Here is a 22,622-nt window from a genome sequence, read left to right as displayed (position 1 = left end):
TCGACATGGTTTTAGGTCGACATGTCATTATGTCGACAGCTCATTATATCGACAGCTCATTAGGTCGACAGCTCATTAGGTCGACAGCTCATTAGGTCGACATGTTTTTAGGTCGACACTGCCATTAGGTCGACAGTGTCTATGTCGACAGTCAAAAGGTCGACATGGGTTTTTTCACTGTTTATTGAGCCGACAGGCGGTATTTCATGCCCTACTATCCAATAGGGCGTGGTGGGAGAATAAAATAGTGCCCCCTCCCGCGATTCACGGACCCCCGCACCACCCCCCTGCGCCCACCCTCCCTTGATTCACGCCCCCCTCATGCAATTCACGGCAACCCCCCACACCCCCCCTCCTGCGATTCGCAGCCCCCCCACGACCCCCCCCTCCTGCGATTCATGACCCCTCCCGTGATTCACGGACCCCCGCACCACCCCCCCTTGACTCACGGCACCCCACGCGCCCCTCCCGCAATTCACGGACCTCCGCAACCCCCCCTCCCGCAATTCACTAACCCCGACAACCCCCCTCCCGCAATTTGCGGACCCCCCTTCCCACGATTCAAGCCCCCCCGCGCCCCTGCCCACGATTTGCGGACCCCCGCCCCCTCCCGCTAACCGCGGATCCCCACACACCACCCCCCCTCCCGCAATTTGCAGACCCCCTTCCGGCAATTCCACCCCCCAGCGGACCACCGCGGCCCCCGCTCCCGCATTTCACGTACCCCCGTGACAATGGGGGATCCTGTACCACCACAAGCAGGTACCGCCCCTAGGTGGGAAATCCGGCCCTGGCTGCCGCACTGCAGGTTTCCCCACTGCCCTCTGCACCAGCGCCACAACTTTTATCAATGTCTTGCCCACATACCACTATTATACAGCCTCCTGCTCTCATGCACGCTCACTCCCTCCCAGTGGGAGGAGACGCTCACCCACTGCCGGGAGCTGCATACTGTCCCCCACCCTCCTATAGTTCTAGGGATGCCCATCGACCATCAATGATTTTCAAATAATCGATGGTTTATGGCCGATGTTGAATACTTTTGCCATCAATGTGGGAGGACACTGCCCTGCCTCCTGTTCTCCTGCCCCGTAACTTCCGCCAGTGGAGACCCGCTCACCCTGTGTTGCCCACATTCCCCTATCATGCTTTACCGCCCAGCCTCCTGCTCTCATGCACCCTAACTCCCACCCAGTCGGAGGAGACACTGACTCCTGTATTTCTGTGCTGCCACGCTGGACCCTCACCCACTGGCAGAAGCTGCACAGTGTCCACCACCCTCTTTAGTCCCCCGTATGCCCACACACCCCTATCACTACCCAGCTTCCTGCTCTCCTGAACCGTAACTTCCACCACTGGGTAATCGCTGACGCTGTGTTGCCCACATACCCCTATCATGCCTCATATCCCAGCCTCCTGCTCTCATGCACCCTAACTCCCACCCAGTAGGAGGAGACACTGACTCAGGGCCACCGTCCGGTACTCCTGTGCTGCCACGCTGGACCCTCACCCACTGCCAGAAGCTGCAATACAGGGCATCTTTCATACAATTCTAACCATATTTCTCACAATACAAATGTTCACAAATTAAGGGGCGTAGCCCCTTACGCCGGTGTGAAGAGCGCCCGTAGGGCGCGATGAATCACCTAGTGTGTTATATATATACGGGGCAGTACGGATGGTGTAATGGTTAGCATTACTGCCTCACAGCACTGAGGTCATGGGTTCTATTCCCACCATGTGTTATATATACGGGGCAGTACGGATGGTGTAATGGTTACATTACTGCCTCACAGCACTGAGGTCATGGGTTCTATCCCCACCATGTGTTATATATACGGGGCAGTACGGATGGTGTAATGGTTAGTATTACTGCCTCACAGCGCTGAGGTCATGGGTTCTATCCCCACCATGTGTTATATATACGGGGCAGTACGGATGGTGTAATGGTTAGCATTACTGCCTCACAGCGCTGAGGTCATGGGTTCTATTCCCACCATGTGTTATATATACGGGGCAGTACGGATGGTGTAATGGTTAGCATTACTGACTCACAGCGCTGAGGTCATGGGTTCTATCCCCACCATGTGTTATATATACGGGGCAGTACGGACGGTGTAATGGTTAGCATTACTGCCTCACAGCACTGAGGTCATGGGTTCTATCCCCACCATGTGTTATATATAAGGGGCAGTACGGATGGTGTAATGGTTATAGCATTACAGCCTCACAGCGCTGAGGTCATGGGTTCTATTCCCACCATGTGTTATATATACGGGGCAGTACGGATGGTGTAATGGTTCCATTACTGCCTCACAGCGCTGAGGTCATGGGTTCTATCCCCACCATGTGTTATATATACGGGGCAGTACGGATGGTGTAATGGTTCCATTACTGCCTCACAGCGCTGAGGTCATGGGTTCTATCCCCACCATGTGTTATATATACGGGGCAGTACGGATGATGTAATGGTTAGCATTACTGCCTCCCAGCACTGAGGTCATGGGTTCTATCCCCACCATGTGTTATATATACGGGGCAGTACGGATGATGTAATGGTTACATTACTGCCTCACAGCGCTGAGGTCATGGGTACTATACCCACCATGTGTTATATATACGGGGAAGTACGGATGGTGTAATGGTTAGCATTACAGTACGGATGATGTAATGGTTAGCATTACTGCCTCACAGCACTGAGGTCATGGGTTCTATCCCCACCATGTGTTATATATACGGGGCAGTACGGATGATGTAATGGTTAGCATTACTGCCTCCCAGCACTGAGGTCATGGGTTCTACCATCAGGAGCCACTCTGATGACAGCGCCTCCATCTGTATATAACTAACTGTTAATAAATAAATGACTTAGTTATGTTAAGATTGGGACGCCATGATTCCCAAACTGTGTGCCATGGCACCCTGATGCGCCCCAGGACATTTGCAGGGGTGCCTCGGGTTGGTGGTTCAGGGCCAAAGCAAATCATTTATGGTCATTGCAATAGGTAAAACCAGTGGTGGTAGTTGTCAATCATTAACGATTTGGATTAACAGAAGTGAATCCTGTCTCTCCCCCCCGTATGATTTATTGGGGTGCTGTGAAATAAATGTTGATAATCCAGGATGCTGAGATTCAAAAAAAGTTTTGGAACCACTGCACTAAAAGTTACTGATCAACTTATGGGGTGCAACTGCCTTGCTATTCAATCCCAATTCGATCGGGATCAAAACGCACGGCAAGACAAACACATTAGATTTGGACTATATAGTCTTGCCTACACAGTCTATTTTTCGATTCGATTTGGATGCCGCAGGGCCGAGCATCTGGATCGAACCGAAATCGAACCCGAAAATAGTTCCCATCGAACCGTATGTACAGGGCATTATTCGTCCTATGTGTGTAGGACTAGCGAAAACATAGTAACTTGGTTATATTACAGTATGTATAAATGTTAGTTATAAATTTAAATATAAAGAAAACATTAATAATGACCTTGAATATTTGTCAGCCTACTCTGTGCAAAGCTCATTGCAAGATGAGTAAAAGGTGTTGGCTAGCCATTGGCGAAACACTGGTCATGTTTATTCGTTGGCCCAGATTACAAATAGTAGTAAGGGGCGACCCAACTCTCATGAGCCAAATTTACATAAGGTGTTGAACTTCTCACCCTTAAGAGTGACAGATAACAATCCCCCCTCGCCCCCCTTTCTCCGTACTATGTTTAAAAGTGCACTTGTCCACTCTTGTTTCTCCTCAGGCTACAGTAAAAGGTGAGCTTAAAGCCATAATGTCCTATGAAATTCCATGGAACAAGTAATTGGAAAGCATTTGCTAAACCTTACAGGCCCACATACTGTATATAAGACATTTACATTTCTTTTGCATATGAGTTAGCTGGAGGCTCCGTGCGATGCTTCACGTTCGGTCATGTTTGGCTGATAGTAAACTCAGAAGCCAAATATGAATCACTTCACCATTGGAAAATCCGAATTCTGAGAACTCAGCAGCTTTGTAAATTTGCTGAATTCACGGGTCGAAACCCCCCCCCCCCCCCCCCCTGACCCGTTCGTAACCAATCAAATTGCATATCGGCGAAGAAGGATGATCTTAGTAAATTTCCCTAGAACACTGTTAGTGAAAGCCAAGTTTTGAAACCCACTCGGGCACTGTCACTTTGCTCTTAAGACTCTGAATATATTCTCTTCCCTATGACAGGTGCTTCATGTCACAAAATACAATTTATTTGGGCACTTAGTTGGTTATTCTTCAATGCAGCCGCATGTTAGGGTGACGGTGAAGCATCCTCTTACCTTCACATACTATGCTGTGCTGACATGGGAAAAAGTTGATGAGCACTGCCAGCTCCGAGCACACAAGGCATTCTGTAGGACTGATAGTACTGGGCATACTGAGGTTGGTCATTGTATTCGGGGTAGTGTGTACCCTGCGCAGGGTACAGCTAATAGTGGATGGGTCAGTTTCAGCCTGTTGTTCCCTGAAATCAAGAGAGTTGAACACATTTAATAAGACAATGCCCTAGGCGTGTTATGGTAATCAGAGGTTGTTGCCCGTAGAATCACAGCAGGCTCCGCATGTTCTATCCCAGAATAATGACATACACTGACGTATACAACTGGTAGCTGTTCTTTACCTTGAAAACGGAATAAACCCCGAAACGTTGGTATCACACCCAGAGTGTCGATCCTTTTTGTTCATAAGTCCGAGAGTGTGCCACGATATTCCTCCTATATGCTCCCCCTGCGTGTGCACCCCGGCCAGCTACATCTGATTATTGTGTGGAGTGCCATCCATCCATCCTCTCTCTCTCTCTCTCTCTCTCTCTATATATATAAAGATGCAATTGCGGCCCGGCACTCCAACTCAAATGGTTCAATCACCTTGGTGCCATCCGGGTAAGTAGTGGTAGATGATAGAAGACAAACAGCGGCACTCATAGGATTTTTCAAATTGTATTAAAAAACTTGACCATAAACAAACGTTTCGGGGACTAGCCCCTTTGTCACCTACACCTTGACAAAGGGGCTAGTCCCCGAAACGTTGGTTTATGGTCACGTTTTTTAATACAATTTGAAAAATCCTATGAGTGCCGCTGTTTGTCTTCTATCATCTATATATATATATATATATATATATATATATATATATATATATATATATATATTTGTGTAATATATATATCCGGCAGTCCTCCCAACTGGTACAATGGCCCCGGGTCCGTATAGCAGGAATGTAGAGGTAACACAGAACAGACAGCTGCACTTGTAGGGATGGATTGTAAAAAGATCAAGTGTATTATCACATCAAAGTAAAAACCCAATGTTTCGGGGTGTTACCCCCTTTGTCAGGGTGTACAGTGAAAGGGGTGTAGCACTCCGAAACATCGGGTTTTCACTTTGATGTGATAATACACTTTGCTCAATTTACAATCCATCCCTACAAGTGCCGTTGATTATATATATATATATATATGTGTGTTTGTTATGTGTGTGCGTGCTCATACACGGTAGCTTCTATCATGTCGAGCAGCCCTTCTTTCTTTCTTTTTGCACAAATAAAACAACTTGAAGTGACTGCACTTGAATCTGTAAACACAGTGCTACAAGTTAGTCTTAAGGCCCCCATACACTGGGCGATGTACCTGCAATTTGTGATTGCAGCAATCGCATTGCATCGCACCGAGCCCTCTGAGTCGCCCCTGATGCAGAAGCAATCTCTTGGATTGCTTCTGAGCTGGGCCGGCTTGGCTGCGATATAACGCATGCGATCCTGCCGCTCGGGCGGCTCAAGGGAGCAATACTTGAGGGGAGAATTCGCCACAGTGTATGGGGAACATTTACTCTCCTCCCTTCTGCTGGTCACTGTGTCTGATAACATGACTTCATACTGTACAATCCGGGGCATTGTCAAATTTACACTGCTTCCTTCTAAATATACAGAAACAGTGACCAGAAGATGTTGTGTTCCTTTCACCGCCACATGAGGGCCGGCCTGGAGTCACTTGTTCTTACCTGAATTTCTGCGAGAAGTTTTTCACGAGATGAGCCAACCTTCCATCCGTTATCAGGTCTAGAGGCGATTTTCCACGGTGATTGGCATAGTTAATGTCTGAGCCTGACAGTGCCAAAAAGCAGGCAATTGCCATCCCAACATTCAGTTCCATATTCCCAAGCAGGCCGGTAGCTTGCAGCTATTACAAACAAATAAACATATCATTAGGACCTCTGCACCTTGTTCTTTTCACCCTTCAACTCCCAATCATCAGATTGTCCCGTCAATGTTCACAGGAGTACAGGATATTTCACTGACAACCATAACATGTTAGTGCAACATGAGACCGTGGAAAAATGTATGGAACCTCTATAGGACAAAACAGTTACAGTATTGTCAGTATATAATTATTACTGTTCTTTATTGCTATGCACCGAGAGCAGCTGCATTGTGGCTGTTTCAGTGTATTCTGCAATATGTGTATTACTGACAAATTTCCATGTCTTCAAAGTTTCCACGTGAGGACTTCAGCCAAGCACTATGAACAGCCCCTGCTTATTATGTGTCTACACGCTGCTGACATCACAAGCTTCCAACATGTCAAATTTGAGTAGTTTGCACTAAAGGGCAATGATGTTACCTGACATATGGGAAAAGAATATGAAAACGTCCATCTGTCAATCAACACACGGCTGGGTTGTATCGTGAACAGCAATGAGCAGGTAAACATTAACATGTAGTCATATACAAATAATTCATGTGATCACAGCAACAAACCCTTCTCTGCGTGCCAGATCTCGTGAGGCTCTGTCAGCGCTGGGTGTATTCACAGCCTTTGCCATGAAGTTCAAATTTGAGCTCAGGTGCATCCTGTTTCCACTGATCATCCTTCAGATGTTCCTACAGCTTAATTGGAGTCCTCTTGTGGTAAATTCAGTTGACTGGACATGATTACGAAAGTCACACCCCTGTCTATATAAGGTTCCACACGTGACAGTGCATGTCAACGCACAAACCAAACATGAAGTGTCTGAAGTCTGTAGCCTTCCAATACCGCGTCTCGAGGCACAAATCTGGGGAAGGGTTGAGAAAAATATCTGCTGCTTTGAAGCACAATGGCCTCCACCATCCGTAGATAGGAGGTTGGAACCACTGGGACTCTTCCTAGAGTTGTCTGACTGTCTAAACTGAGCAATCAGGGTAGAAGGGCCCTAGTCAGGGAACAGACCAAGATCCTGATGGTCACTCTCTCAGAGATACACCATTCCTCTATGAAGAGGGAAAACCTTCCAGAAGGACAACCATCTCTCCAGCAAACCACCAATCAGGCCTGTATGGTACAGGGGCCAGACGGAAGTCACTCCTTAGTAAAAAGCACATGGCAGCCCGCCTGGAGTTTGCCAAAATGCACCTGAAGGACTCAGACCATGAGAAACTAAATTCTTTGGTCCGATGAGACAAATATTTGGCGTGAAGGGCAGACGTCACTTCATAGAGACTCCCGCAATAGCGTCCGGCAGAGTTACCGCTCTGTCGGGGAACGTGGCTAGGGTAAGTATGTGTGTATGTGTTTTAGTGTGTGCATTAAAGCTATTCTTTCCTGTGTCTGTCTCTCTTTTTTTTTACATTGTTTTCACAGTAAAACTACCAGTCTAAGCGGGCCCATTAATGCCCCACATGTTGGGACTTGTTTATCTCCAAGTCCCAGCATGCGGGGGAGGCCTTCTGGACTTATATTTCTACTGTGGAAACCAATGTATTTTTTCTTATTTTTATACCAAAAATATCAGCCCTCCGGCCACAGGTGGCGGGGATAGCCCCAGATTTCAGTCACGGTAGTCATGTCTCGGCCAGGGGATTTCGTATAAAAGTGACCCCTGGCTGTGGGATGACAATACTGGGGACCCCTACTCTCTTTGTCCCCCATAGACTCTCCAAGAGCATGGTGCTGGTTTGTTAAATACGGGGGGGATCACCATATTTGGGGAACCAGGACCGTCTCAATGAGTCCAGGGCAGGTTATGCTTGGGAGGGGGAACCCCACTCCTTTTTTTATAACACTCTTTTTCTTGACAGAACCATACACTGATTTCACTCAAACTCGCCAGGCTGGACCTGGTCTATTTATTTAGCGATTTTTTGGTCGTGTTTAGGGTGCGATTTAAAAAATCGCGCCCTATTACATATTTCCGATTTTGATATTTTCTATGGGACAACATCTGGATGCGATTTTGAATATGCAATTTTTTTTCAAAAAGGTCAAACGTGTGAAATTTCCTGCAATTCACACCATATCACATGTGCAGTTTTTGTAAAACGTTGCAAAATCTCCTGATTTTACCTAAAAATTGCAATTTTGAGAGAAAATATGGATTTATTCTATTTTGGAATCAGGCTGTAACATAACAAAATCTGGAAAACGTAGAGTGCTGTGAATAATTTCCGTATGCACAGTAGACTCAGGGCCTGATTCTAGTTGACTCGCTGCATAGTGACCCATCTAGCGCCGCCGGGCGAATGAATGCCGCCCCCCCCTCCGCTGTGCGAACAACCCCATCTGTAATTCGCAGGGGGGCGTACGGGGGCAAAATCGTGGCCCTACATTTTTGAGAACAGAGCGGTTTACGTCTTGTGACAACAGCCGGCCTCTCCCGACAGGCTTCGACATGCCTGCTTTTGCAGGGGAGCGACTAAAACAGGTTTTTGGTAAAACAGGTTTTTGGTAAAATAAGATGCACAACGCTAGAAGAGTTGGTCGGTCAGGTCAGGAAACTCGCAGTGCAACGTATAAAGGCTAGAGGTATAAGGAAACATCTGTAGAAACATGGAGCAGATGTATGAAGCAGCGAGAGGGTGGGCCAGTGGAGAAGTTGCTCATGGCAGCCAATAAGCTTTGACTTTTATCAAGTGCATTGCATAAAATGACAGTTAGCATCTAATTGGTTGCCATGGGTAACTTCTCTGCCAATTACTTCTCCATTATTTTCATTGCTTCATACATCTCCCCCCCCCATGATTAGGTAGGTAGAACACAGCTGGTGCGTAATGCTCTGTTTCATGGGGATGCGGTCATTTGGTCTACAGCATGATGGTCGACAGTCATTAGGTCGACACCATTCGGTCGACATGGAAAAAGGTCGACATGTGTCTACGTCGACACGGTTCTAGGTCGAAAGGTCATTAGTTCGACAGGTCGTTAGTTCGACAGGTCATAAGTTCGACAATGTCTAGGTCGACAGTCAAAAGGTTGACATGGGTTTTTTCACTGTTTTTTGAGCTGACATGTGCCGACAGGCGGTATTTCATGCCCTACCATCCACTAGGGCGTGGTGGGAGAATAAAATAGTGTGCCGAGTGCAGCGAGCCATGCAAGGGGATGCGGTGCACTTCAAACTGTTTCAATGTCAACTGTGTTGACATTCAGGTAAAAAAACAGTGAAAAACCCCATGTCGACCTTTTGACTGTCGACCTAGACATTCTAATGACCTGTCGAACTAATGAGCTTTCGACCTAGAACCGTATCGACCTTTCCCATGTCGACCTTTTCCTATGTCAACCTAATAGTGTCGACCTAATGACTGTAGACCAAATGATCCCAACCCGTCTTATGATGGCTCATGTAGCGTTGTCCCCTTACCTTGCTGACCATAGCTGAGCCGTTGCCTTCTGGCTCCAGGCATGTGAGGTGCTGCTGTACAAGAACGATGTGCATTGGGGTGTCCCCATCCTCATCTTCTGCATTCACATCTGCCCCTTCTGTCACCAGGACCTGCACCAGGTTAATGTGCCCATGTGTCACTGCAAGGTGCAGGGGGACCTGATTCCTGCTATTCCTGAGATTTACATCACAACGGCCCTGTGACCAGGGGACACAAGGGGGGTCATTCGAAATCAGATGACTTGGTAATAAAGAATGAATTGGCTCACATCTGTAATCAGCATCCTCTGTCCAGTCTCAGGACCTCAGCATGAATTATACCAGGAAGCTGGAAGATCTCTGCAGAATAACGTCCAGTTGGGGCAACACCTTCACTCTACTGAGCGACCACTCAGTACACATTGCACTACACCCACAATGCACCCCGCAATGCTGTGTGCTGAGAGATTGTGCTGGGCGGGGCTGTCTAAGACAAAGCCCTGCAATCTAGCGCAAGCACTGTGGGACCGCACATCGCCATTGTTGTGTTATAGTTGTGAGCGCTGATAAGGAGTCTTTCTAGAATATATTTATTTGTTGTTATACGTGAGAAAGGGCTTCTCACTTTAGACAGTGGGGGAGATTCTCTAAACGAAAAATGCGGTTAAAAACCCTGTTATCTTGGGTTTTTCCCGCATTTTGGGATGCTCTAAGCATCCCCCGCCGGTTTACCGTGATCAGGGGCATCGCCAGAAAAATCTGGCGATGCCCCATAGAAGCCTATGGGCTTCTACCACGACCCACCGCCGCCCAGCACCGACACCCACTGCCAGGGCCGGATTTAGGGGTCAGGCCGCCCCTAGGCACAACATATTAGCCGCCCCCCCCCCCCCCCACCTCGGCAGTCCTGTTTGCGCTACAGCCAGGGATGGGACACCTCTCAGCGCCGGAAATGGTCTGCGGCTGCTCTCCCTGCTTGCCAGCTACAGTAGGAGTGCAGGGGAGGAGAGAGCCGCCGCTGCCACTGCCCAGCCCGCACTCACCTGCAGCCTGATCCGCAGACCGGGACTACCGGGCTGCACACAGCTCTCCTCTCCCCGCCGCTCTGCTCTCCCCGCCGGTGGACCCGTCTTCCAACCAGCAGGAATCAGAGCTTCTTCTAGAGGGAGGGCGATCGCCCCCTTCACCTCCCCACATTCAGTGCTGCTGGCTGATCACACTTCCTGCCGCCCGGGAGGAACACGAATTCTGATAGGGTGGTAGCAACCCGCTCCTGATTGGCTGTTTTGTAACTCGCTGCTGCCCGCTCAGCCCGGTCATAGGCAGCCTGCCGCCCTGTGATAGGCGCCGCCCCTAGGCCCGTGCCTCACGGGCCTAGTGAGAAATCCGGCCCTGCCCACCGCCCCGTACCGACCCCCCCTCCCCTGTGTCCGGGCAGCAAAGAGCTGTGCTGCCCGGACCTGTGACCTCCTCCTCCCTGCACTATAATCCTCTTCCGGGTACAGGGAGGAGGAGAGCCAGCTCCCCCTGCAGAAGCATCATCCATGCCGGGTAAAAGAGGGAGGGGGGAGCCACCGGGACCCGCCGCTCATCGCCGGGTCAATGCAAAAGACAGCTCTTAACGCAAGAGCTGTCTTTTGTGATAATTATCGCATATGTTAGATCATATACGATAATTATGTTTGCGGTAGCCGGCGATGGGCGGCGGTAAGGGGGCGCGGATGTTAGAGCATCCCCCCCAGAATCCTTAATAGCAGCTCCAGGCGCAGCGGGAACCATAGGATTATCATTTCCAATTCTACAGATGCGTAACTTTTTGCTCTACAAAGCTGTGTATCCTGGCAGAAATATGGGCTCATATTTACACAAGGTGCACAGCAGGTCCAGAACTGTGTTGGCATGCACAACACCCACTCAGCACTGTGTAAAATTCCTCCTCTGTGTTTAGAGTACACGTGTCTTCCAACACCCATGAAGTACCTCTTTGATTAAGATGTCCACGACCTCCTGGTGGTTGTTGAGCGTCGCTAGATGCAGGGCAGTGAAACCATCCTCTTTCTTGGAGTCCACAAGCTGTCGTGCCCTTTCCAGGATCTTTCTCACAGCTCTGAAAAGAATATCACACAACTCATAAAGCGGTTTGGTTACACAAACACATACATGAGTGTTGCCTATTGGCAGATGTATGATATGAGCTTGGTTCTGTGTGAGTGTCACCCACTCCCTGGCATGCCAACAAACTAATGGTGGTGTGGATACTGGCACAATGGGGCAGATGTATTAAGACTTAACAAGAGATAAATGCAGGGGTGATAGAGAGATAAACGTCCAGCCAATCAGCTCCTTACTGACTTTTTTCAAACACAGCCTGTAACATGCAGTTGGCAGGTGATTGGCTGGATGTTTATCTCTCTTTATCACCCTTGCATTTATCTCTTTTTAAGGCCCCAGTGTGGATCTAAGGATCTCTACCTGGCATAATGTGTTTAAGTGGCACTACTCTGTGGTGTAATGTGAATAATGGACACAACTGCGTGGTGTAATGTGAATTGGTACTATTATGTGACACTGTCCATGTTTTTAGTGTATATGTGTGTTTGGGGGAGGGGGCACCAATTCCTTTTCTTGCACATGGCACTAAAATGTCTAGTTACGGCACTGCAGCTACTGGGCACATTATGTGTATAAGAGGCACTACTACTACTACTACGGTCATTATACAATCTTCGGCACCCCATGTCTCTTTGTAAGGGAGGGTGCAAATTTATAGTTTGCAGGGGGGCGCCGAGCCCCCCAGCAACAGCCCTGAGTACAGCTGTGCACCGGCTAGGAAATTTGTAAAAGGTGGTCCGTTGGTCAATCTGGAGGACTGGTTTGGCCACCGCTGCTCTAAATGATTCATCACTCGAAAAAAAGAAAAAACTTAAATTTTCCCAAATACTATGTCAGCAATACAGATAATTATGTGTTGTACTCTGTCTTGTCCTCCTTTTACCCACTGCTGACCAGATGTCATTGTTGCTCCCCACTGCTTATTGGTTGTCCTCCTGCCACCTACCTTATTATACACCAAAACTGGTATATATACAACATGTGGTGAGGGGAGTATAACCCCCCCCCCCCCCCCCCCCCCACACACTATTCTATGGGCAAGCGATCCGGACACAGAGCTGGGACATTTCCACAGTAACCTCTTATATGAATAGACGGATTCTGTGAAGGGTCTGGATCAGTTGGTCACCAGCAAGTTGTTAGACAGTGATTAGGTCGACATGTGTCTAGGTTGACATGCAGGAAGGTCGACATGAGTATAGGTCGACATGGGTTACACTGACAGGGTCATAAGGTCGACAGGGCTATTAGGTTGACATGGGTTAAGTCGGCAGTCAATAGGTCGACATGCGGTTTTCACTGACCTGAATTTTTGACCCGAATGTCGACATAGACAAAGGTTAAAGTGCGCTGCACTCGGTACACTGTTTTATTCTCCCGCAATGCCCTAGTGGATGGTAGGGCATGAAATACCGCCTGTCGGCTCAAAAAACTGTGAAAAACCCCATGTCGACCTTTTGACTGTCGACCTAGACCCATGTCGGCCTAATGACCCTGTCGACCAAACCCAGGTTGACCTAGTCTCATGTCGACCTTCTTGCATGTTGACCTAGACACATGTCAACCTAATGACTGTCTAATAACTTGCTGGTGACCCAATGACCGTGTCCCGCCGTGAAAACCTCTATGATCAGACCCTCATGTGTCCTTAACTAGCCAATACCGTGCAGCTATTTTCTACGGACTCAAACTGTCTTTCTCCGAATGTCATATTCCTGTCCATAACGTGCCCTTCCTACGCTACACCAGTCAGTTATCTAGTAAGACAGGGAGAGAGCATCTATGATACCCCCTTTCACACCGCACTTGTCAAACGGTATATTGCCGTTTTTTTACCATTTCAAAACGTTTAGGCTGCAGTGGGAAAGCGCCAGAGTTGATTTACCGGTTAAACATAACCGGTATTTCAAAACGTTTAAAAAGCAGAGTCCTACACGTTTCAGAGCCGTTTTTTATGCAGTGAGAATGGCTCTGAAACGGTATTTAGTAAAAACAACAGATTACAGACCTGTGATAGGCTGTCCCCTGCATTCTGCCTTAGAACGTGTTAAGGGGATTAAACGGGTTGACTGATGTGAATGGTACTTAAACGGTATTTAAAACGGTAATCTACTGCAATGTGAAGGCTCAGACCCGTTTTAAATACCGTTTAAAAATACCGGTTTTTGGAACGTTTTGGCACTGTGAAGGCTGTATGAATGGCATAGTCACTTACCTCCCTCCGTACTCTGTGGGACTGACTGTACAGCAGTATAAGATTATTTGTGATCACATTACCGAGGAGCCAATGAAGATGCCTGCAGCTGTCTAGCCAATCATATTTATTCATGGCAAATTAAGGACAGGTGCGCCCTGACCTCACCACTAATCATATACAATAATGCGGGTCCTGGGCTGTTCCTATTCAGACACACAGCAAGCAGAACTGTCAACATGAATAAAACACTTTACTGACCACTGCAGTTTCCTCACAGGCTGGACCCCCTCCACCGCTGTAATCTTGTGGTGAATACCAGATTGCCATATATAGCTGTGTGTTCTATGTGGCTTAGAAATAAGATGTTGTGAAATAGGGGATGTTATTTCAGTTTCTTTTAGACCTAACCGCATGGGGACGGATGACTGGTAAAAAACTTCAAAGAATCTCCTGGTTTCTGACGAGCAGCCTCATTTCCATCCCTAAGAAATCCCAACTGAGTCTGTATGAAAGTGAACACAATGGATGCAGCCATTGTCGTCTATGAAATCACTAAGGAGCCAGAGGTATCATGCAAGTACTAAGGGTCTGAGTCCGCGGTGGAACCAGGATCATGGCTAGCCAAACGGGGAAATATGCAGACACCAGTTTGAGCATTCCCCGTATGCACAACTAGCACCAGCCCCTATATCTCATAAACTATCCATTGTGGTGTGATGATGGTAAGAGAACAAGAGGATCACAACCACAAACTTACAGGACGTTGCCTTTAAGGGCCGAGTGATGCAGAAGATTAAATCCTTGCTGATTCTGCACAGTGAAATCGATGTTCGGCACCTCGGTAAGGATCTCAATGATGCTTCGGAAATCCGCGGTGATGGCATAGTGCAGAGGTGTGTCCCCATGTAAGTCCTAAAAGCAGAGGAAGGGGGACACATTATTTTCTGGTTAATAGCGGAAACCCTGAGACCAGATCTTAATTAGCAATTAATCCTCCAGGGCTACCCAATTGAGTCCGGGAATTATTTCACCTGCCTCAGTGGGTCAAAGAAAAAACCCCCAAAAAACGAACAGGTTAGCCAGCATTAAAACCAGAGTATAACTCCCTTTTTCGACCTGAATATTGTACATATTAAGTTACTGGTAAAGGGGATTTCTGCATTTTGGTGTAAATGGTTTACATATGCCTCCTTTCACTGGTACAGTGGTTCCCAACCCTGGTCCTCAAGTACCCCCAACAGTGCACGTTTTCCAGGTCACCCGGCAGGTGCACTCATTATTCAGACACATTTTAAAAGATCCACAGGTGGAGCTAATTATGTCACCTGTGATTCTGTGTGGAGACCTGGAAAACATGCACTGTTGAGGACCAGGGTTGGGAACCACTGCACTAGTACATCAGTGAGGAGATCTTCCCTATGACCCCACCCAGTGGCGGAAGTCTCGGAGGCAATGCAGTCATTTGCCGCCGGGCGCCACGTTTGAAGGGGACACTCAGCGGCCTGACATCCATTGCCTCAGATAAACGCCACCCCCTGCGCGCCAGCCAGAATACTCTAGCAGCGCTGCTCCACGATCATCATCTCAGTGAGAGGAGGAGGCGGGACTTCCTGTCACACACAGCCCTGGGCCCTGTCTCCTCCGTCCAGCTCTTCACCGCCCACACAATCTTCTGACTCCTGCTACACTGGGGACGGATGCTTCTTTTATAGGTGAGAGGGGGCCGTTGTAGTAGTGTTTGTTAAACTATTTATGTGTATAGTGTGTGTGTGTGTGTGTGTGTGTATATATATATAGGTCTATGTTTATATTCATGTGTTGCTTTGTGTGCATATTTGGTCTGTTTGTGCCTATGTGGCTGTGTGTATACAGAGGTGTGTGTATATGCATATGTAGTTGTGTGTATACATGTGTGTGTGGTCATGTGTATACATGTGGGTGTATGTGCATATGTAGTTGTGTGTGGCTGTGTGTATACATGTGTGTATGTTGCTGTGTGTGTGGCTGTGTGTGTACATGTGTGTATGTGTGGTTGTGTGTATTTAGCTGTGTGTATACGTGTGTGTGGCTGTGTGTATACATGTGTGTATGTTGCTGTGTGTGTGGCTGTGTGTGTACATGTGTGTATGTGTGGTTGTGTGTATTTAGCTGTGTGTATATATGTGTGTGTGTGGCTGTGTGTATACATGTGTGTATGTTGCAGTGTGTGTGGCTGTGTGTATGTGTGTATACATATGTGTATGTTGCTGTGTGTATACATGTGGATGTATGTGCATATGTAGCTGTGGGTGTGTATATATGTGTTTGTGTATGTGGCAGTGTATAATTGTGGGTGTATGTGCATATGTGCTGTAGCTACTGTATGTGTATACTGTACATGTGATGTATGTGGCAGTGTGTATACATGTGACGTATGTGGCAGTGTGTATACATGTGACGTATGTGGCAGTGTGTATACATGTGGCTTCATGTGCGTATGTGGCTGTGTATATATGTGTGTGTATATGTGTGTATGTGCCTATGGGGGTGTGTCGGCATATTAGGATGTCTAACCAATAGTCTTAAGTAGGCAGGGTTTGTTTTTCTTTGTTTTTTTTCTTAGGGGGGGAGGGGGGGGGCGGCGGCGCAACATCACATTTTCGCCTCCGGGCCTCTGTTTTAAACTTACGCCACTGACCCCACCATTTCTGTGTTACAGCTCTGGCCCATAGTGAATTGTACTAAGGACCTCTACTGTAAGAAAGCTACCAGAAATATGGCATCCAACACATCCTAATGTGCAATGTAAATGTGGATTTGGCCTGGCTATGCTGTCCACTCACATTTGTATGCACTTTCTCTATCCACAGCCTATTTCATATATAACATTCCTCCACCCACACAGACCTAATTTGGACAGAATTTACCTAATCTAAACCAGTGGTTCTCAAACTGTGGGTGCCCACCTTCTCATCGTGGGGTCGCGCCTCCATGTTGCTGACCATCAGGCTGATGACTTTTCTAATTTCAATTAGAAATTCAAGGAGTCTGAAAAATCTGTTATTTATGCACATATGCAAATGCTGGGTGCAAGCGGGCACACAAACTGCTAGTTCGCCATTCCGTTTGCACCTAGCAGTGCAGGCAGGGGGCGTGGGGTGGTGGCGAGGGATTGCGCCCATTGGAACGCCCAGCATTTCATGGTTGCGTGACGCAGGGGCGGGCAGCTGACGCCGTTGTGCGGGCAGTGTCACATCCACACGCATCCCTGCGAATTTTGCAGCATTGCGTGTGGACCAGAAAAAGGTCCGAAGTTTTTAATCTTGCAATTTCTGAAGTTTAATCCACCACCCGACGCTTTTCACTTTTTCTCCAAAACCCACCTGGCAATTGATGGCACAGTTGGGCACACACAGGATTTGCACCACTTCTGTGAAGCCTTTATTGACAGCGATGTAGAGAGCAGTGCACTTGGCATTGTTGAGTAACTCAGCATTGGCTCCTTTCCCAAGCAAAACTCGAACGACGGCCGCCTGGTTTCTGAGAACAAAGGACACATGTTATAGAGCAGTTCTGTGAACTTGGAAACTTCTGCTAATTGGAAACTCATCTGACTTTAATAGAAATTTATAGAACGTCGGGAGAAACGTCTACACTCTAGGGAAACATTTTGAAAAAAGGTCACATGGTGTCAGCAACTGTTATGTTTTGTGTCATAACAAGGATACAGTTTATAATTCTGCTTATAATGGAATTGTGACCCCATCTCTCCAACTGATGAACATGTTTAACTTATAAACATAAGTAATTGTGGCTGAAGATTTCCTGGAAAGTCAACTTTTACCATCAAGTTTCAGTTTACTTACATACTTATATTTGTATATATATATATATAAACCAAATGTTACTTTACTGTATGTAAAACAATCATGACAGTCTTATAAATGGTAGTAATGATGTAATCGGGATGCCGTCGGGATGATGGCGTTCAGTATACCGATAAAATACAATTCATTTTATTGCTAGGTTGGTTGTTTTGTAGAAGGGTGAAAGACCAACCAGTTCATTTGTAGCCATTTGAGTAGCAGAGGAAAACGAATCTGTATTGACGCATCCGGGAAATAATTTTTGGGTTGATTTTTTAAACAAACTATACACTGTGCTATTGTAAATTAACAATTCGGCAGAAGTGGAGAACTTAAGGTCCATACACACTGGGCGATTATGCCCAGCGTGTATGGGCAGCGATGATCGCTGGGGGGGGACAGACGCTCAGTGCATACACACTGAGCGGCTATCCCCTTGCCCGGCGTGGTCGGCAGGAGGCAGATGGCTTTCCATATCGCAGCACTATGAAAAGCCATCCACAAAGCTGCTCGTCTGCTGGTAATACCTCCACCCCTCTTTGGGAGCTCCTTGGCGACTATGCAAGTCTCCGAAGGCACTCGCATTGAAGCCCTGCACATGTGCGAAAATATGCGAATGCGCAGAGCTTCAACATCGAACTCCCCGTGCAAATGTACGGGTATGTTCGCTAACCTGAATGAGGGCCATAACCTGGCTTAGATGGAATATGGTGTAAGTAGAGGTACTGGCTCCAAGGCCGCCGACAGGGGGGTGCCCTGGGTACAGCTATCCCGGGCCCCTGCCTCTGGAGGGGCCCGGCCCAACTGCCCACAGACCCCCACACCCAGCCACCCCCACCCGGCGGCCAGGCACGCACAATAAATACAATTATAATAATAATACACAGTGCAGCCTGCAGAGCGCCGAGCCTAGGACACAGAGTGGCTCGGCGCTCTGCAGGCTGCACTGTGCAGTGTGCGCGCCGGACCTGACTGTGGACACCGAAGGAGCCGGAGGCGGGGTGGACGGAGGTATGGCGCTGTGCCGCTGGAGGCACGGACTGTAGGTCAGTCCTGGGCCCCAACATTTCTAGTGGCGGCCCTGGCTGGATCCCCAATCTCACACACTCAGGTCAAAGTCCCAAAGTCCGTAAGAAGTCCTGCAATGGTCCAGTATCACTTTTTTCTTCTTAATTTATCTTGACAGAATCGAGGATGGTTTGCAGTGAATAAGACTCTCTATGGACAAAAGTATTCCACTTTATTTACTGTAAGAAAGAGACATTGAAAGCGAGCGAGCTGTGACACGGTGATTAGTGCGATTCTGTAATGTGCACTTATCTCTAATGCATCCACAAGAGCGCCATTGTGACACCACTCTGAGTATTATGCACTGTTTATGGTGAAGGCTCTGTGTGATCCGGGATACTATGGTCTCTCTGCACAGCTGTAGAAATCTCTACTCCATTGAGCTGCAGAGTATCCAACCAATGGACACCCTGTTCTAGCTACTGCATTATCTTGGAAGAGTGCAGTCGATGCATTTTTCCTCTGCATACAGTCAGACACAATAGTTTGGAAACTAAACGCAGACAAAAGTAAAGTTCTCCTAGAAGGATCTTCCACCGGTGGTTCTAAGCAGAGGTTTGTCCAAAACATGTTGTTATATATTTACTTTTCTGTCTTGTGAACTTTTTAGGAGCCATGTGCAATAGAACAGTAGAAATGTATAGGAAATGGTTAAACAAATAATATATATTCACTTTCTAAGCACAATGCATTCTTACCCATAAGCAGCATAGTGTAAAGCCGAATCCCCCTCATCATCATTAAGGTCAATGTTTGCATTGGCTTGAAGCAAGATCTTTACCACCTCCAAGTATCCCAAGTGGGATGACACCTGTAGCGCTGTCCTGCCCTGATTTCTTATATCCACCTACCATGGAAGAAATATGCAATCATGAACCATGGAATTAGAGACTTTGCTTTGTAGGGAACAGATACAGGTTGAGTATCCCTTATCCAAATATCCTTTATCAAAATTATTCCGAAAACCATACATTCTAGAAAAAAATGTCAAAAGCACTACTGGGAACATCGGTAGCAGCACTACTGGGGACATGATACATAACTGGCACTACTGGGAACATCGGTAGCAGCACTACTGGGGACATGATACATAACTGGCACTACTGGGAACATCGGTAGCAGCACTACTGGGGACATGATACATAACTGGCACTACTGGGGACATGATACATAACTGGCACTACTGGGAACATCGGTAGCAGCACTACTGGGGACATGATACATAACTGGCACTACTGGGGACATGATACATAACTGGCACTACTGGGGACATGATATGTAACTGGCACTACTGGGGACATGATACGTAACTGGCACTACTGGGGACATGATACGTAACTGGCACTATTGGGGACATGATACATAACTGGCACTACTGGGGACATGATACATAACTGGCACTACTGGGGACATGATACGTAACTGGCACTACTGGGGACATGATACGTAACTGGCACTACTGGGGACATGATACGTAACTGGCACTACTGGGGACATGATACATAACTGGCACTACTGGGGACATGATACATAACTGGCACTACTGGGAACATCGGTAGCAGCACTACTGGGGACATGATACATAACTGGCACTACTGGGGACATGATACATAACTGGCACTACTGGGAACATCGGTAGCAGCACTACTGGGGACATGATACATAACTGGCACTACTGGGGACATGATACATAACTGGCACTACTGGGGACATGATATGTAACTGGCACTACTGGGGACATGATACGTAACTGGCACTACTGGGGACATGATACGTAACTGGCACTATTGGGGACATGATACATAACTGGCACTACTGGGGACATGATACATAACTGGCACTACTGGGGACATGATACGTAACTGGCACTACTGGGGACATGATACGTAACTGGCACTACTGGGGACATGATACGTAACTGGCACTACTGGGGACGTGATACGTAACTGGCACTACTGGGGACATGATACGTAACTGGCACAACTGGGGACATGATACATAACTGGCACTACTGGGGACATGATACGTAACTGGCACTACTGGGGACATGATATGTAACTGGCACTACTGGGGACATGATACATAACTGGCACTATTGGGGACATGATACGTAACTGGCACTACTGGGGACATGATATGTAACTGGCACTACTGGGGACATGATATGTAACTGGCACACTGTGGACATGATATATAACTGGCACTACTGGGGACATGATACGTAACTGGCACTACTGGGGACATGATACGTAACTGGCACTACTGGGGACATGATACATAACTGGCACTACTGGGGACATGATATGTAACTGGCACTACTGGGGACATATGTAACTGGCACTAATGGGGACATGATATGTAACTGGCACTACTGGGGACATGATATGTAACTGGCACTGCTGGGGACATGATATGTAACTGGCACTACTGGGGACATGATATATAACTGGCACTACTGGGAACATGATATGTAACTGGCACCACTGGGGACATGATATGTAACTGGCACTACTGGGGACATGATATGTAACTGGCACTACTGAGGACATCTATAACTGGCACTACTGGTGACATCTATAACTGGCACTACTGGGGACATCTATAACTGGCACTACTGGGGACATCTATAACTGGCACTACTGGGGACATGATCTGTAACTGGCACTAAATATGTACAAGAAAAGTATTGCTTGGCATTCAAATTCAGTACCTGAGATAGTACGCAATCTTTTTTGCATGTTTTGAAACCTTGTTTCAGGCACACATAAAATATTTCTGTGTGCATTTCATGTGTTTATACAACATACGTGCAATATACCTCAAGATACCTCGTTGAAATATAAAAATGTTCTGAAATATGGAATAATCTGTTATCCAAAATTCTACTGGTCTTGAGCATTTTGGATAAGGGACACCCAACCTGTAGAACGTTGAGTAAGAGCCCAGCCTTTTTTTTTTAGCTCCAGATCCATGTTTTTCTTTAATCTACTGGCATTCTGTAAACCGGTGTTCAGCTTCTGCTGAATATCAGCTGGATGGAAATTTTGCCGGGGGTGACACAGTCATTTATTTACTCCTTCCGATAGGAGTTACAGCATCATGTACTTGAAGGTTATGTTTTTACTTGGCCGGATGGACATTGATGCTGAGCAGCCTGGCTCTGGTTTGCCTCATCTTACAAAGAGGAATCCTGCCGTGGCACAGCCAAGTCCCACTCACCAAGCCACAATCAAGTAAACAAGATACAGAAGGAATCTGCTGGGGTCACGATCTCGGAATGTATGGATTATAAGACTGCGACAAGGTCAGTTCTACATTGTGCGATGCCTACGTACCTTGTCTGGGTATTTCAGGAGCATCTCTCTTACTCTACTTGTGTTTCCTTGGGCGGCTTCTATAACCAAGGAGCTGGGGCTTTCACCGTCAATCTTCTGTGCGAGTATCTTCTCTAAGATGGAAACCAGCGTACCTGCCGATGGGAAACGGACATTAGTCTATCTGCATTTTACCAAAGTCATTTACTAATTTCAGTTAGTTTGTGGTTGATTCTGAGGGCCTAATTCAGATCTGAGGTACTTATATGTTAGTTGGGCGCATAATTAGCATACGGACGGTAACGTAGGGAATTCGCATCGCATCGCATGGGCTATTTTAAGGGCATGCGATGCGATTTTGTAATGTTTTATTTTTATATTTTACACCACAATATTGCATCGCATCGCCCGGCAAAAACGCATGCGATTTTATCGGGT

General features: G+C 47.2%; 1 protein-coding gene across 3 annotated transcripts in view; it reads right to left on the bottom strand.

Moving 5' to 3' along the window:
• Positions 1-22,622, bottom strand: part of MIB2 (MIB E3 ubiquitin protein ligase 2) — a 111,226-nt gene that overhangs the window by 5,089 nt on the left and 83,515 nt on the right. For all 3 annotated transcript variants that reach the window (XM_083163399.1, XM_083163398.1, XM_083163400.1), the window contains 8 exons: positions 22,206-22,339; positions 19,569-19,717; positions 17,320-17,476; positions 14,715-14,869; positions 11,629-11,755; positions 9,649-9,867; positions 6,031-6,209; positions 4,312-4,496 (listed from right to left, as the gene is read on the bottom strand). In XM_083163399.1, the coding sequence (XP_083019525.1) occupies positions 4,312-4,496; positions 6,031-6,209; positions 9,649-9,867; positions 11,629-11,755; positions 14,715-14,869; positions 17,320-17,476; positions 19,569-19,717; positions 22,206-22,339 (1,305 nt within the window). The remainder of the gene's footprint in view (positions 1-4,311; positions 4,497-6,030; positions 6,210-9,648; positions 9,868-11,628; positions 11,756-14,714; positions 14,870-17,319; positions 17,477-19,568; positions 19,718-22,205; positions 22,340-22,622) is intronic.

The sequence above is a fragment of the Crinia signifera genome, chromosome 19 (assembly GCF_055691185.1).
Source record: "Crinia signifera chromosome 19, ASM5569118v1, whole genome shotgun sequence".
In the NCBI taxonomy this organism is placed as follows: domain Eukaryota; kingdom Metazoa; phylum Chordata; class Amphibia; order Anura; family Myobatrachidae; genus Crinia; species Crinia signifera.
Note: the sequence above shows the minus strand (reverse complement) of the source record. Positions and strands in the feature narration are given on the sequence as shown.